The following is a 17598-nucleotide window of genomic DNA, read 5'->3' as shown; positions in this document are numbered from 1 at the left end:
CATGGGAGAATTTAGTGAATAGTGATACATGGGAGAATTTAGTGAATAGTGATTTCTGTTGCAGTCCATTTTTAAAACACTTTTTATTGAGTTATTGTAGAACAGAAAAGCCTTTGTGACTTTTAATTGTGTCTTCCATTCTACTGACAATGCTAATTGGCTCTCATTTTCCTCAGGGTAAAGTCTCCGTTATTAGAGATGACATGATGATGACAAAGTGGGCATCTAGAGAGGCAGTTTGAGAAATCTGTAGTAGAAAGGGTCATAACCCACACAGTTCTTCTCATTTTGATGCCATCTTTCTTCTTATCTTAAATCATAGAACAACAAAATTGGGAAACCAGCATAATGCAAAATGTCTTCTTGATTTTCTTTTTTTTTAATGGTACTTCTGAATCATGTATGAAGCTGTGAATTTTATTAAAAATGCTAGAAAACCCAGTAACAAAAGTTATAGGTCTTATAGGACTGACTAAAGGGAAGGAAGAAACCGGTTCAGGCTTTGGGAGGCTGTTGAATAATGGGGAAGAAAGCAAGCTAGTTGCTAGCCTGTGTAATCATAGGCAGAACTGGAGCAGGTTACGCTTGTCCTGGGTTCTGGCCTCTTACAGTCACTTTCTTTATTGTTTCCTGGTAGTTACTTCATTATAGGCCTGACCAACATCTTGAGCCACCCTCTAAGCCCATTTCTCCTCCACAAACACACAGAGGTTATTGTGTTATGATCGGATATTTGTCTTATCCCACATTCTCAGCCTACTTTTTGAACTATTTAATCTCATTAATTAAAACCCAATTTAATGTGCTAATATGAAAGGATAAATATGACCTTTAACTTCTGATAGTTGCTACTTTAGGCATGAAGAGATATTTTGGGACTGGTTATGAAGAATCTTAAATATCTATGGGGGTGGGGAGAGGGAGGTAGGGAAGGGTGGGTACTGTATTCATCTAGCAGGGCCTATAGATTCTGCCTGCCATGCACAAATGCAATAATTAAGGTATAACTAAGTTTTTGGCAGCTTTTGTTATTGACATGACAATAACCTCTGCTTTTCATTTATGCCTAGATAGTATAGGCATATTCAAACTCTTCTTATTGGTAAATAGCTTTATCTTTGTTTCTGTTTTGATTTGGCTATTCTGTTAAGTAGCAGTTGCCTTCTAGTTGTTTTATTCTCAGCCTGGATTTTTGTCGTTTATGTCATATTTGGCATGACATGAAGTTGATTGTATATTAACAACGCAACTTGAGATTTAATATATGTACACTGAAACATCTTAAATATAGAGCTTCCCTTTGAAATTTGGGGTAGTGAAAGTTTGGGCATAAATATAAGATTTAAAAAACAAAATCACTGCCTTATAATTACTAGAACTGTTCAATATCTTTCTCCTAGGCTTTGGAAAGCATTTTGGCAAGTGAACGTTTACCATTTTCTTGCCTTAGAAACATCACTCAGACTTTAATGGACACTTTAAAAAGTCAAGGTAATAGGGTTTGTACTGATTGGAGGTTATGTTCTTAACTCAAATTTTGTAACTCTGATTATAGAAAGCTATTGACTTTGTGATACCATCATGTTACTTTAATGTGGAAGTAATATAGATATAAGAAATTAAGAATCTTATTTATTCCCTATTTAATATATGTAGTTGATCTTCATCTAAGCTGTCTTTGAATGTATTGACTGTTATTGGGAAGTTGTTTTTAATTGTGAGGAAAGATGTCAGGATAGAATGATAAGTGGTATTCTGATATAGCTTTGTATTAATGTTCTATCAGTGTATCAGTTTCCTATCAGTTTGCCTCGTGAACAGAGTTAAGGACTTCCAGAATCACAATCAACAATCAGATTATTATTTCTGAATTTCCTGGTCATTTTTTGATATTCAAAATTTGTCTGTACTATCACATTGTTCTTTAAAATCCATCAGTCCATCAAAATGTATTTGTCTGAAAAAGGATTACACTTGAAACTTGAAACTGTGGGGTTGTAACACCATATTCCATCCAACTGAACTAGTAAAAATTCACTTTATTCTGTATTCCTAACATCAGTTAAATTGTGTGCAGTGGACTGGTGTCATCTAGCTGTGACTTTTGTTTGTCATATTAATTATGTAAAACCAGCTTTGTGTTTTAGTTGTGTGTAAGCCAGCTTAAAGTGGCTTAATACACAAATTATAATTTGTTCTTTCAGGACTTCAAACATGCTAATTTTGAGACTCTTTTTCAACCTTTTTTTTTTAACAGATACATAAAACTGACATTGGCAAATAGTGAACTCCTTTAGCGTACACCACTTGTCAGAAATAAATCCCTCTTTTAAAAAGCATGGTATACTTACAAAGCCCTCCCACCCCTCAAGGCATTCACAACATCCCAAAATTTATTAAATGAAAAGTTATGTTTCACTGGCCTGGTAGTAAACCAAACACCATTGTTGGAGTTCCATAAAATCATCAGTTTCAAGTTCTACATAAACATAAGATTCCTAAAAACTTTAATCATTTTGTGTGGTCAGTTTTATTATGGCTATAAGAACTTGAACAATATTCCGTGATACTGTATTTCAAATAAGATTTTGAGGGGATTATCAGTGTCTCCGTTTTTAAAGAATAAATATTTCTTTTATATTAGATATAAATATTCATACAGTATATGAATTATGTAGTCAGGGAAAATATTTTCAAAGGTATTTCCAGATAATTTCTTTAAATTTTAAGTATTAGATGAAGATATTTCCGCTTTCTTTTTTATCTCCCTACTTTTAGAGCATCTTATTTTATTTAAAAAGTTAGACATTTTGTCATGACAGAAAAATTATTTTTGCTTTCAAAACCTGGTATAGCTTAAGCATCTCAGTATTTAATACATCAGAGCATCAGGGAATTATGTAATATTGAGAGATTTAATGAAAGAAAAGCCTGTTTATGAGTCTGTTAAATATATCTCTTATATATACTTTTCCTTCTGCCTTTTAGAACTTGAGTCTGTTGATGAAGGATTGCTACAGTTTTGTGCCAATAAACTAAAACTGCTGCAACTCTATGAGTCTGTCAGTCAATTAAATTCCCTTGATTTTCATTTAGACACACCATTCTCTGATAATGTGAGTAATCCCACATTTTATATTATATAAAATAATCTCTCTGATTAGTTTTACTTTTTAAAATTAGTAGTAAAGAAGTAGAAAATTAAGAATTTTTTTTAAAGCTTTAAAGGTATATTTTTCTTACCAAGCCCCCTGCTAGCTCTCTGTGCTTTGCTGCTATATTTATATTATTTATACAAGTGCTGAGATTATAGGCATAAGCCACTATGCCCAGCCATGATATGCTTTTGTACATATAGTATATAAAAATAGTTTGAAAGCCTAGCAGGTTGTATCCCTGAGAGCCACATACAGGACTTATATGTAGATACAATGAGAATATTTTTCTATGTTTTTATTTTATAGTGTTTACGCTGCTTTATAATTAAGCATTTAAATTCAATATTTAGTTTCCTCAGAATAGTAAGAGTTGCATTTGACACCCTTTTAAATTTTTTTCTGATTATACAGTAATACATGTTTATTAAAATTCTAGCATTTGCCAAGGCATAGTGGCTTGCACCTGTAACCTCAACACTTTGGGAAGCTGAGGTGCGAGGATCATTTGAGCCCAGGAGTTCGAGAGCAGCCTGGGCAACATAGTGGGACCCTGTCTCTACAAAAAAAAAAATTTTAATTAGCTGGATGTGGTGGTGCACACTTGTGGTCCCGGCTACTCAGGTGGCTGAGGCTGGAGGATTGCTTGAGCCCAAGAAGTCAAGGCTGCAGTGAACCATGATTGTGCCAAGGCACTCTAGCCTGGGTAACAAAGTGAGACCCTGTCTCAAAAAAAAAAAAAAATTCCTAACATTCTAGAAGATAATAAAGTACCCTCAAGAAATATGCTAAAATTGTACTTTTAGTACCATTTCTTTTAGTACCTACCTCTAGTACCATGTTTGGTTTGGTACCAAACATGCAGTGTTTCAAAATTATAGTTTACTTTATTTAAATAACCTCCTACTCATGAAACGTGATTTGTAAGTAAAGTTTTAAGCAGAATACATGATAGGTATTATATTAATTAAAAAGTCGACTTTTGCTTACAGCCTTGAATTTCAGTTCAGATAATGTGGGTGATAGATGTGGAATGTTGTTTTGTTTTGTTTTCTATTTTAAAGGACTTGGCTCTGTTACTAAGGCTTGATGAAAAAGAACTGCTTAAGCTCCAGGCATTACTAGAGAAATATAAGCAAGAGAACACCAGGACAAATGTTCGATTTTCTGATGATAAAGATGGTGTGTTGCCTGTAAAAACATTCTTGGAATATTTAGAATATGAAAAGGATGTGCTCAACATAAAGAAAATAAGTGAAGAGGAATATGTGGCTTTAGGTAGGTAAAATAATACACTGGTCTTTGTATACCTCTTCTTTTAGAAGAAAACATGGTAGGAACATATAGCATCTCAGAGATTCCATTTGTTTTGAAATTTAAATAATGAAAGGATTTAATGTACTGTATTTTTTGGCCAACAAAAGATACTCTGGTCAACAGGTTGTATTAATGAGTATACTAAAGAGACAATATTGGATCATGATTTGCTTTCTGCTTTAATAAATCAAGCAAATTGAACCATTAATTTCTCTTCCTTCATAATGTTTTGTTTCTCTGGAATTCCAGATTGTGATTCAATAAGATTGTTAGTCCAAATGGTAAGTAGTCATTGATTAATGTGCTTTGTTTTTGTTCTGCCAGGTAGTTTCTTTTTTTGGAAGTGTTTGCATGGAGAAAGCTCCACTGAGGATATGTGTCACACTTTGGAGTCGGCTGGACTTAGCCCTCAGCTGTTGTTGGTAAGGTTTTTTTGGTTGCTGGATGCTGTTCTTCCTTGTGAATGTCACCCAGAAGTGTCAGTCTTCTTTTTTTTTTTAACTATTGTCTTTCAGGATATCACAGAATGTCCATGAAAACTTTCTAAAAATGATCAAAGAAAATTTTAATCACCATATTTAATAGAGTAATATTATTTATTTTTCTTATACCCTGTAATTTTTTTTTTCTTTTTCTTTTACTTTGAGAGAGAGAGAGAGTCTTGCTCTGTCACCCAGGCTGGAGTACAGTGGTGTGATCATCGCTCACTGTGGCCCCAACCTCCTGGGCTCAAGCCATCCTCCCATCTCAGCCTCCTGAGTAGCTGAGACTACTGGGCAATTTTTTTTTTTACTTTTGTGGAGATGGGGGTCTCGCTATGTTGCCCAGCCTGTCTCAAACTCCTGGCCTGAAGCAGTCCTCCCCGCATGACCGCTCAAAGCTTTTGGATTACAGACAAGAACCACCATGCCTGGCCAATTTTCTGTAAATGTTAACAAGCATATCGTATAGTTGGCCTAAAATAAGTTTAGAATCTATATGCACCCATCTATATGCTTGCATTTACAGTAGAATTGGATCATCAGTAAAAAACTGTCATGTTACAATGAAAAAATCTTAAAAACAAAATAAACTTCCCATAAAGCAATGTGGAATTGTTACCAAACATTTTCAGACTTTGAATATATATTATAATGTAATCTCTAATACAACAAATATAAAACAAAAGAATCATCCAAGGAGGAAATACAACACTAAATTTTTGCCCTTTCTGAAAAAAACAAGGAAAGTTACCCCATCTTCCTTGTTCTTCTTTGTTATTACCTATCCCCTACACATGCATGCATACACAGTTGTCCCTCAGCACCCATGGAAGATTGGTTCCAGGAACTTCCCCCTCCATTACCAAAACCATGGATACAGAAGGTCCTGATAAAAAACGGTGTAATAAAAAATTAGCCAGGCATGGTGGCATGTCCCTGTATTCCCAGCTATTCAAGAGGCTGAGGCATGAGGATCCCTTGAATCAGGGAGGTCAAGGATGTGCTGACTGCACCTCTGCACTCCAGCCTAGGTAACAGAGTGAGACCCTGTCTCTAAAAAAACAAAAAAGTTACAATGGTGTGGTATTTGCATGTAACCTATGCACATCTCCCGTATACCTTAAATTATATCTAGGTTACTTATAATACTTTCTGCAATGTAAATGTGTAAATTGTTAAAACTGTACCGTTGAGGGAATAATGACAAGAAAAAAGCCTGTACATGTTCAGTATAGATGGAACTGTCCATCTTTTTTTTTCTGAATATTTTTGACTCACAGTTGATTAAATCCACAGATGTGGAATGCATGGATACAGAGGGCCAACTGCATACTCTTTCACACACCCCCATTTACATGTTATATTTTGGCCAGGATTTGGGCATCCTACCTCTGTGAGCTTGTTGATGGTTTAATGTGTTGTTTTTATTATGTATGTGTCTGGTTTTGGTATCTGGGTAATGCTGGCCTCATAGAATGAGTTTGGAAGTATTCCCTCCTCTCCAATGTTGTGAAATAGTTTGAGTATAATTGATATTAGTTCTTCTTTGAATGTTTGAAAGAATTCAGCAGGAAATTCATCAGATCTGGGCTTTTCTGTGATGGGAGACTTTTTATGACTGCTTCCATCTCGTTACCCGTTACTGGTTTGTTGAGGTTTTCTGTTTCTCTACTGCTGTTGGCATAAAGCTGTTCATAATAGTCTCTAATGATCCTTTGTATTTCTGTGGTATCAACTGTAATGTTTTCTTTTTTGTCTCTGATTTTATTTATTTGAGTCTTTTCTCTTTGCTTCTTAGTCTAACTAAAGGTTTGTTGATCTTGTTTATCTTTTTTAATAAAAACAACTTTTTTGTTGATCTTTTGTAATTTTTTTAGTCTCAATTTCGTTTATTTCTGCTTGATCTTTATTACTTCTTTTACTGATTTTTAGGTTAGTTCTTGCTTTTCTAGTTTCTTGAGGTGCATTGTTAGATTGTTTATTTGGAGTCTTTTTATTGAGGTGTTTATTACTATAGACTTCCCTCTTTTCTTTTTTTTTGAGACGGAGTCTCACTCTGTCACCAGGCTGGAGTGCAGTGGTGCGATCTCGGCTCACTGCAACTTCCACCTCCTGGGTTCAAGCGATTCTCCTGCCTCAGCCTCCTGAGTAGCTGGGACTACAGGCGTACACTACCACACGCAGCTAATTTTTGTATTTTTAGTAGAGACGGGGTTTCACAATGTTGGCCAGGATGGTCTCGATCTCTTGACCTCGTGATCTGCCTGTCTCGGCCTCCCAAAGTGCTGGGATTACAGGCGTGAGCCGCCGCACCCGGCCGACTTCCCTCTTAGCACTCCTTTTGCTGCATCCCATTGTTCTAGTATGTTGTATTTCCATTTTTATTTTTTCAAGAAATTTTTAAATTTTATTTTTAGTTGCTTCCTTGCCTCGTTGGTTGTTCAGTAGCATGTCGTTTAATATCTGTATTTGTGCAGTTTCCAAAGTTCCTCTTATTACTGATTTCTACTTTTATTCTGTTGTCAGATAAATACTTCATATGATTTTGACTTTTTAAAATTTGTTGAGAATTGTTTTGTGGCTATCACATGGTCTGTCCTGGAGAATGTTTTATGTGCTGATGAAAAGAATGTGTATTCTGCAGCAGCAAGTGAAATGTTCTATAAATGTCTATTAGGTCCATATGGTCTAGTATGTAGTTTAACTCTGATCTTTCTTTGTTGATGTTCTACCTGGAAGATCTGTCCATTCCTGAAAGTGAGGTTGAAGACCTCTGTTATTACTGTATTGAAGTCTGTCTCTCCCTTTAGATCTATTAATATTTGCTTTATATATTTGAGTGCTCCATTGTTGGGTGCATATATACTTACTATTGTTAGATCCTCTCGCTGAATTGACTCTTTTTTCATTGTATAATTACCATCTTTGTCTTTTTTTTTTTTTTTTTTGAGACAGAGTCTCACTGTTGCCTAGGTGGGAGTGCAGTGTCATGATCTCGGCTCACTGCAAGCTCTACCTCCCAGGTTCAAGTTATTCTCCTGCCTCAGCCTCCCCTTTGTCTCTTTTTATAGTTTTCAACTTAAAAGTCTATTCTGTCTGATATAGGTACAGCTTCTCCTGCTCTTTTTTGGTTTTCATTTTTATGGAATATCTTTTTCCATTCCTTCACTTTCAGTCTATGTTAGCCTTTATAGGTGAAGTGAGTTTCTTGTATGCGGTATACACTTTTATGGTGTTGAGTCACTCTGTGTCTTTTTTTTATTATTATTATTCCTGGGCCTAAGCTATTCTCTCATCTCAGCCTTCCAGTCAGCCAGGACTATAGGTGCATATCACTGTGCCCAGCTCACTCTGTGTCTTTTAATTGGAGAATTTAGCCCACTTACATTCAGTGTTATTATTGATTGGTAAGGTCCTACTACTGCCATTTTGTTACTTGTTTATTAGTTGCTGTGTAACTCCTCTCTTTTTCCTGTCTTTTTTTTTTATAGTTAAGTGATTTTCTCTTGTAGTATGTTTCAATTCGCTGCTTTTGATTTTAGTGTATCTATTGTAGGCTTTGCACTGTGATTACCATGAGGCTTACAAAAAAAATCTAGTTACAACAAGTATTTAAAACTGATACCAACTTAACTTTGATCACAAAACAGCAAAACCAACAAACCATAAAAAGAAAACCTATACGCATTAACTCTCTTCTCCCCCCATTTTAGCATTTTTGATGTCATCATTTTATGTTATTGTCTCTTAACAAATTGTCAGTTTTTTGATAGTTTTTTCTTTTAGTCTTCTTACTAAATATATATGTGGTTTAAACACTGTGATTAGAATATTAGTGTGACAATCACATTAGCATCATTTTCTTTCAGTTTGGAGAACTCCCTTTAGTGTCTAAGAAATCACACATTTCTTATAGGATAGGTCTGATAGCAGTAAATTCCCTCAACTTTCGTTTGTCTCGGGAAATCTTTTATTTCCCTTTTTCATTTCTAAGGAATAACTTTGCCATGTACAGTATTTTTAGGTGGCAGTTTTTTTCCTTTAACACTCTGAACATACTGCCCCACTCCCTCTTGGCCTGTAAGGTTTCTGCTGAGAAATCTGCTACCAAGCATATTGGATCTATCTTATATGTTATTTGCTTCTATTCTCCTGCTGTTTTCTAAATTCTCTCTTTGTCTTTGACCCTTATGAGTTTGTAAATTGGAGTATTCTTGTTTGAGTTAACTCAGATTGGTGACCCTTGACCTTCCTGTACCTGTATATTCTGGTTTGGAAAGTTTTCTGTTATTACTTGTTTGAGTAAACGTTCTACTCCTTTGTCTTTCTCAGTTCTCTCTTTAACTCCAGTAACCCCAATATTTGCTCTTTTGATGTTGTTTTATAGATCCTATAGACCTTGTTCATTCCTTTTCATTCATTTCATTTCTTTCTTCTCCTCTGACTATGTATTTTCAAATAGTCTATCAACGAATTCACTGATTCTTTCTTCTGTTTGATCAATTCTGCTATTGATGCTCTATATTGCATTTTTAATTTATTTTTCCGCTCTGAGGTTTCTATTTGATTTTTTTCATTAGTATTTCAACCTTTTAAAAATTTCTCTGACAAATTTTTGAATAGATTGTGTGGGTTTTCTTAAAGTTTGTTGAGCTTCCATTTTGAATTCTTTGTCTGAGAGATCACACATCTCCCTGACTTTAGATTCTGTCTCTGGTGCCTTACTTTGTCTATTTGGTGAGGTCGTGTTTCCCTGAATGTTCTCGATGCTTGTGGTAGTACAGTGGTATTGTGCATTGATATATTAGGTATGTACTTTAGTCTTCACAGTCTGGCTTTGTTTATACTTGACCTTCCTCAGAGGGCCTTCCAGGGATTCTAAGCTGACTGACTTTCATGTTCCCTGAGCTTGTGACCACTGCAACACTTGACATCACTCTAAGCCCAGGCTTGCTGCAGGTCTCTCAAGAGCTCTGAAGTTTATGTGGCTTTCTATCCTTCATGGACTGGGGGAAGACCCAAGGAGGGTACTGAGGCTATTTGGGAATGCTGGCCAGGGACCTGGGTCCAGAAGACTGTCCTGGTGGCTCAGACAGGTATGCATCCCAGCAGGTCTCTGCACAGGTGGATGGGTCCCCAGCTGCAGTTAGAGGGGGTAGAAGTGAGACTGGACCTCTTTAGGATCTGTGTGAAAAGGAGGCTGGTGGGCCTGTTTTGTTGGCTCAGATGGTTATGTGTCGCCCAGCAGGTTCCTGCACAAGTGAGGTAATTCCTCAACTGCAACAGGAGGGGCTTGAGCTGAGACTGGGCCCTCTTGGGATCAGCTGTGGGAATGGAGGCTGGTGTGTCTCATGTTGGCTCAGAGAGGCATGTGTCTTCAGCAAGTTCCTGCGCAGATAGGATAGTTCCCCAGCTGCAGTGAGGGGGCCCTGAGGGGGATCTGCTGTGAGATAGAGGTTGGTGAGCCTTTCAGGGAGGCTCTGAGTCCTGAGCTGAGAGATATGGGTGAGTCTGCCTCTGGGTCCTTATGCAAGCAACTCTGAGCTGGGACCTCAGCTAAGGAAGGTGAGGGCAGCACCACAAGGCTACTTTCCAGCCCACTGCTGAGACCAGTGCTAGCGGGCAGACTAGCCTTTCTGCCAAAACACTAGTGTGTACAGTTCCTTCTGGACCCCATGGCAAATGGTTTTGGTGGCAGGATCATGGGCAAACAGGGAAGTAGCCAAGCCTCTTCTGGGGACTGAGCTGTTTTTGGGCTTCAATCTGGAAGTCAGTTCAGGGGGACAGATCAACCACCTTATTGTGAGAGAATATAAGTAGGTTGCCTTCTATTCTGCCATCTTGGTGACCTCAAGGTTTCTGTTACTCAAAATCTATTATTTAGACATCATCTGGTTATATGTCAATATACAACATATTTATATGTCAGATAACAGTTAATATTTTAATGTGAATTCATAATATAAATATATTATGAATAAGGTAATGTGGCATTCTTTGTTGTGACTGTTAGAATATCTTATTTTGTATTTACTAGTTATGGAGGTAGTTACCTTTATACACTAGACTCTTCTCCTGTTATATGTGTCCATATGTGTGTTTCTATGTGGTGACTTAATTTATCTCTGTATTCACTTCTTTATTTTTCTTCTTTCATCTTAATGTTTCCTGCAATTTAAAATATCTTTATATTGCTTATAAGTGATTCTACAATTATATCATTATGTTCTGATAGTTTCTTTGGCATCCTCTATTTTATACTGATCTCCTATATACAAACAAAAGCTTGACTGTTTGGAATTTTTAATGTTTATAGAAAACAGGAAAAACACACTCTAGGTTATAAACAGAGATTACCTGGAGCATAGGAAATAGAAGGAGGTAACCTAGGGAGAAATAAGAAGCAAAGTTAAGCAGAACAGGTGTTTTGTTTGTTTCAGAATTTTATTACAAGTGATGGGGGGTAGAGGAGAGGTTGGTTGGAGAGAAAAGTAGAATTCATAGTGTGAAGAGAGGTCCAAGGCATGGCATTTAATTTTTTTGGCTGCCTTAATATAAAATAACCTTCTGGCTGCCAATTTTGATGAGCATTTTGAAACTTTGTTGTTGATGGGGAAATGAACCAAGCTTTAAGAGACATTAAATCTATAGGTATGTTTAGAAATCTGGTATACCGGCCGGACGCAGTGGCTCACGCCTGTAGTCCCAGCACTTTGGGAGGCCAAGGCGGGCAAATCATGAGGTCAGGAGTTCGAGACCAGCCTGGCCAACATAGTGAAACCCGTCTCTACCTAAAAATACAAAAATTAGCCGGGCATGGTGGCTCGCGCCTGTAGTCCAAGCTACTCGAGAGGCTGAGGCACTTTGAACCTGGGAGGCGGAGGTTGTCGTGAGCCAAGATCGCGCCACTGCACTCCAACCTAAATAACAGAGTGAGACTCCGTCTCAAAAAAAAAAAAAAGAAAAGAAATCTGATGCACTTTAATAGCAGGCCCAGGTCAGACATTTTGTATGTAAAATTTATCAAAGTGAATCTAGTGGCAATTTAACAGTGAGCCTAAAATATAAAATAAATTCTGCTCTCCCCCAACATTTCTTTTTGATTTGCTTCCCAGTATACATGCACATAAAACAGCGAGACAGAGTTATTTTTGATTGAGTATAGAATGTCTTTGTTAACTGTATAGGCAACCAATTTTTTCAGCCTACCTAGTGGTGAAAAGCGTCAGGTTATGGAGGTTAAGGGGAAGTCTAGAAGAGAGGAAATTCCCCTGATAAATAAACTAAGGTCATTCTGAATTTTGTTGGTTAAACAGGATATTGGGTTGCAAGTGGAAGGAACATGGTGTAATTATGATCCCATTGTTGTGACAGTGACTCCCCCTTATCCTCTCTCAAAAGTACGATATATGTATCTATACATATAAAGCTGTTAATGGCTTGGAGCATAGTAACCTTTATATAGCCATTAGCATTTATTGTTGTTAACATTGTCATTATTTATGAGCATGGAAGATATATTTGTTTTTTAAAAAAGGTTTCTAATGGGTACAAAAAATAGAATAAGACCTTCTATTTGATAGCACAACAGGGTGACTATAGTCAATAATAACTATGCATCTTAAAATAGCTTAAAGAATATAATTGGATTGTTTGCAACTCAATGGGTAAATGCTTGAGGGGATGGACACTCCATTCTTCATGATGTGCTTATTTCATGTTGCATGCCTGTATCAAAACATATCAAGTACCACATACAAATATACACCTACCTACTATGTACCCACAAAAAGGTTTTTAAAGGGTGTCTATATGGGATGAGGTAAAAAGGGAGCTGGTATGAGGAGGCCCTTGGAAGGGAAATTAGACCAAAAAAGGAAAAAAAATAGAAGGCATTAAAGAGTGTGCATGTATGTGTGTGTGTGTATATATCTGTGGTTTCATAAGTGTAAAAATTAAGTGCATATATAAATTTATATGTACATGTATATATCCTCATACACATGTGAACATTTTTAAAGGGGGAGAAGAGAAAATACGCATGTTATTAATAGAATCAGGCAGGTTTATTTTCAAATTTTAGTTCTTTTTTTAAAATTTATTTGAGATCTGATAAACATGGATCCAATTTTAGTTCTTTTCTTTTCTTTTTTTTTTTTTTCAGACAGAGTCTCGCTCTGTAGCCCAGGCCAGAGTTCAGTGGCATGATCTCAGCACACTGCAACCTCCGCCTCCTGGGTTCAAGTGATTCTCCTGCCTCAGCCTCCCAAGTAGCTGGGACTATAGGCACCCGCCACCCTGCCCGGCTAATTTTTTGTGTTTTTAGTAGAGATGGGGTTTCACCACGTTAGCCAGGATGGTCTCAATCTCCTGACCTCGTGATCCGCCCGCCTCGGCCTCCCAAAGTGCTGGGATTACAGGCGTGTCAATTTTAGTTCTAACTCATTAACTGTAGTGCTGGACACGTTAGCTTTCCCGTATAAGCTTATTTCATCATTTCTGAAATCTGGATCATCATCCCTGCCACAGAAGTTATTAGGATAAAATGAGGTGATGTGCATGTCACGTACTTATCGCAGCTCCTGGCCCTAAGTCGTCCTCATAAATTCACTTCTTTCGTGTGCTTCTTCTCCTTCAACTCTTTACCCTCCTTAATTTTTGAAAACTATTTGAAATAATTCATTTAAACTAACAGTCAGTCTTTTAACTTAGAGCTATTTTTCACATAAAAGTATTGCAGTATTATAATTAATCAAGGCCTTTCAGAGATACCAGTACTTACAGATGTAACACCATTTCATTAAACTTCATTATCCCAGAATTACCCGTGAACCAATTTTATAAATCTTAAAAAAATTTCACCTTCAAGTAGGTATGCTGGTTTACAGTCATTTTAAAAGTCACTTATGTTGACTTAAGTTTTTTGGTTTAAAGTCTGTTTTTTCATAACTTATTAGTGATTTAAAAATTGGAGTTTGATACTTTTATGTACTTGCTCCTCACTGCCACGTCTGTAATACCTTTGTACAGCCAAGACAAGGCTAAGATCCACAGCTCCAGATCCTACCTCTCTCTCCAGTCAAAACCTACAGCCAAGTGGCACCTCGTTCATCAACAGCAAATCTATGCTCACGTGGTAGTAACTCCTGTCTGGTAATATGCTCCTTAATAGAGATTTGGATTGGAAGGCAATGCTTAACCCAAAGAAGGTTTGGAAACAGTGAAGTTTAAATATACAACAGGTTATAGAGAATCTCCTAGGTAGACAAGGTACCTCATATTCCCTCTCAGATTACATGATACAGCAAGCAACCACTAATTTTTTCACCTCAAGAAGCTGCATCATCCATATGCATGCATCTGCTGTCTAGGAAAGTGTAAGATTTTGTCTATGCTAAATTTTTTTTTAGACTGAAAAAGATTTAAATTTGATTTCAGTCTCTGCTCCTGAGTGTTTGGCTTTCAAAGGAAAAGGATATTTTGGATAAACCACAGTCAATCTGCTGTCTTCATACCATGCTGTCCCTCCTGAGCAAGATGAAAGGTAAACAAAGTTTGTTGCTCTCGTCAACAAAGTTTCGTGTTTGAAATGTCACAAAAATATGGGAGAGTGGATAGGATCCCTTAACAAAAGGAGTCTGTAGTGTACAAAACATTTCACCGTAGAGATTCTTTTATGTATTAATAGAATACTCTTAATGCCTTTGACTTATTAATTTATGAAATTTTATATTTTGTATCATCATAAAAAAACATGATTTGAACAATACATCTTAACTCAGTAAGGCAAATGGAATGGTCTTCGGGGAAGGCAATGTTTTTCTTGTTATTTTTTGTATGATTATCAGAATATTAATCTGTTAAAATATTCAACAGTTTTCAGTAATGATGAAAAATTTCAAATAAGGATTTATATTGATTCAGAACAAAGATGACTAAAAGAGCATAAATAAATGGAATAGAAATGTTCTGAATAAAATAGATTGTTAGACTTCCACTTCATTGAGAAATACAAAAACACATCAGTAGAGAACTTAGTTTTAACATTATGTTTAACATAAATGGTTAGTCCAAAAAATTGACAGGGTAAGAGTTTATTTTTCTGTTTTCTCCTATCGCTATAGTGGCCATCGATGAGACCTGGGATTCTCAGTCTGTGTCCCCATGGTGGCAGCAGATGCGCACAGCCTGTATTCAGTCTGAGAACAATGGAGCCGCTCTGTTGTCTGCACATGTTGGGCATTCTGTTGCTGCACAGATATCAAACAACATGACAGAGAAAAAAGTAAGTGGGTAGAGGTATGACTTTGATCTGTACACATCCAGTAGGCTAAGGGGATGCTTTCCTTTTCTGGGGTTTTTCGGGGGGTTTTTTGGAGCGGGGAGAGGGATGAGAGGTGCTCCCCTTAATTTGTTTATTGAGAATGATGCCATGGATACTTGAATTTAGCAGTTGCCACATGGCAGTATCCTACTGTGTTTTTTCCTCATCTCTTGAGGACTCACATTTCCTTTACAGCTCATGGTGGATCAAATAATTTTTTCCAGGGGGTGTTACCTTAATTTGGATGAGACACCTAAATAGGTCTGTGGAGATTCACTTAACATTGTCAGCCACTGTTGTTTATAGGCTAAATTTAATATTGCCTGCTTGAAGTGTTCATTATGATGGAGAGAGATGAAATTTCAGATTGTTTTTTAGGTTGAAGAGTGCATTCTGAAGAAATATAAGTATTTTGATGGTACTGATAGACAAAACTTGGCCCTTGCCAAAGATGGCCCAGAAAACTTTGAAATGTATGCTGGTTGAGTCAGGGCCATTAGTGCAGGACTCCTTATAAATATCTGAACTCACCATCCTTGCCCATGAGTCTCCAGTCTACTCCTGACCCTCATGTTTCATCCAGCCAAGTAGTAATATTTGTGAAATAGCATGTATGTGTTGCTTTGTGATGTATCCTCAGTATCCATCAGCTTTGAAGTTAAAAGCTCATTCAAGTTAATATTGATTCAGAATCTTTGGCAAAGAATCACCAGTGCATTTTTTATTAGTTTTCCCAAACAGTTTTGGGTGCTGATTCAGAGGCCCTCACTGATTCCTGGGAGGCACTTTCTCTTGACACTGAGTACTGGAAACTCCTTCTGAAACAGCTGGAGGATTGTCTCATACTTCAGACTCTGCTTCACAGCAAAGGGAACACTCAGACCTCCAAAGTGTCATCACTGCAGGCTGAGCCACTTCCAAGGCTTTCTGTTAAAAAGTTATTAGAAGGAGGAAAAGGTAAGCTGAAGTTTATTTGAGCATTTGCATCCATTTTTTTATGTTACGAGGGTTTCTTTTAATAGAAATGACGGAAAGAATAGAGAAAGAAAAATACACTCAGATTTAAAAATAACAATAACCTTCTATATACTACCTTTAAATTAATTTTCTCTAAAGTCTCATTTGGTCAGTTCCATGCTCAGGAACTGCTAGGTGCTTCCCTCTGCCTAAGAAAATTGGCAGTGATTCTCAAAGAGTGGTCAGAGGACCTCAGGAGTCCTCCTTTTTTCACCTACATGTCTATATGAGACCAGATTTTCCTCTTATACTTCAACCAAAACACAGAGCACAATAGATTGAATGGCAAAACTGATTGGAGAATCCAGATATAAACCAGGCATTACAGAGATTTGCAAATATGTAAAGTAGTGCCATGTTTCTCACCAAATATCCTTTTTTTTTTTTGCATTGGGAAATATAATTACTTTTTTTATTATTATACTTTAAGTTATGGGATACATAAGCAGAACGTGCAGGTTTGTTACATAGGTATACACGTGCTATGGTGGTTTGCTGCACCCATCAACCCGTCATCGACATTAGGTATTTCTCCTAATGCTATCCCTCCCCTAGCCCCGCAATCCCCCACAGGCCCCGGTATGTGATGTTCCCGTCCCTGTGTCCATGTGTTCTCATTTTCAACTCCCACTTATGAGTGAGAACATGCGGTGTTTGGTTTTCTGTTCCTGTGTTAGTTTGCTGAGAATGACGGTTTCCAGCTTCATCCACGTCTCTGCAAAGGACATGAACTCATCTTTTTTATGGCTGCATAGTATTCCATTGTGTATCTGTGCCACATTTTCTTTATCCAGTCTATCATTGATGGGCATTTGGGTTGGTTCCAAGTCTTTGCTATTATGAATAGTGCTGCAGTAAACATGCGTGTGCATGTGCCTTTATAGTAGAATGGTATATAATCCTTCGGGTATATACCCAGTAATGGGATTGCTGGGTCAAATGTAATTATTTTCATAAAATATTAGCGTGTAATCAGTTTATTTTCATTTCAAAATGAACTAATAAAATATTTTTTAATTTATCAGTTTTAATTTTTAGTACCATAAAGATTGACAGCTATAACTCATAAACCAAAGTTCTGTGGGGTTGCCAGTAATTTTAAGGGGATCATGAGACTAGTAAGTTCAAGAATTGCCTGAACAAAGCATAAACTCTTAAGCTTGCTCTCCAATAACTTTTGACTTTGAATCCAACTGATTTTTCTATTTCTTTCTCATTTGCTTCCTAGATTTTAGTTAAAATGAAGCATCCATATGCTTCCCGTCTTAGATCTGGACCTATCCTCTTCCCTTTCCCTGCCTCT

At 36.9% G+C, this 17598-nt stretch overlaps 1 protein-coding gene across 3 annotated transcripts in view; it reads left to right on the top strand.

Annotated features, from left to right (window-relative positions):
* Positions 1 to 17598, top strand: part of RAB3GAP2 (RAB3 GTPase activating non-catalytic protein subunit 2) — a 121646-nt gene that overhangs the window by 82196 nt on the left and 21852 nt on the right. For all 3 annotated transcript variants that reach the window (XM_063708243.1, XM_063708247.1, XM_063708250.1), the window contains exons 18-24: positions 1401 to 1491; positions 2989 to 3116; positions 4220 to 4437; positions 4801 to 4894; positions 14393 to 14498; positions 15079 to 15239; positions 16007 to 16235. In XM_063708243.1, coding sequence (XP_063564313.1) covers positions 1401 to 1491; positions 2989 to 3116; positions 4220 to 4437; positions 4801 to 4894; positions 14393 to 14498; positions 15079 to 15239; positions 16007 to 16235 — 1027 coding nt within the window. The remainder of the gene's footprint in view (positions 1 to 1400; positions 1492 to 2988; positions 3117 to 4219; positions 4438 to 4800; positions 4895 to 14392; positions 14499 to 15078; positions 15240 to 16006; positions 16236 to 17598) is intronic.

This window comes from Gorilla gorilla, chromosome 1, assembly GCF_029281585.2.
Source record: "Gorilla gorilla gorilla isolate KB3781 chromosome 1, NHGRI_mGorGor1-v2.1_pri, whole genome shotgun sequence".
Taxonomy (NCBI): Eukaryota; Metazoa; Chordata; class Mammalia; order Primates; family Hominidae; genus Gorilla; species Gorilla gorilla.
The sequence above is the reverse complement of the archived record's forward strand: the minus strand, read 5'-3'. Positions and strand labels throughout refer to the sequence as shown.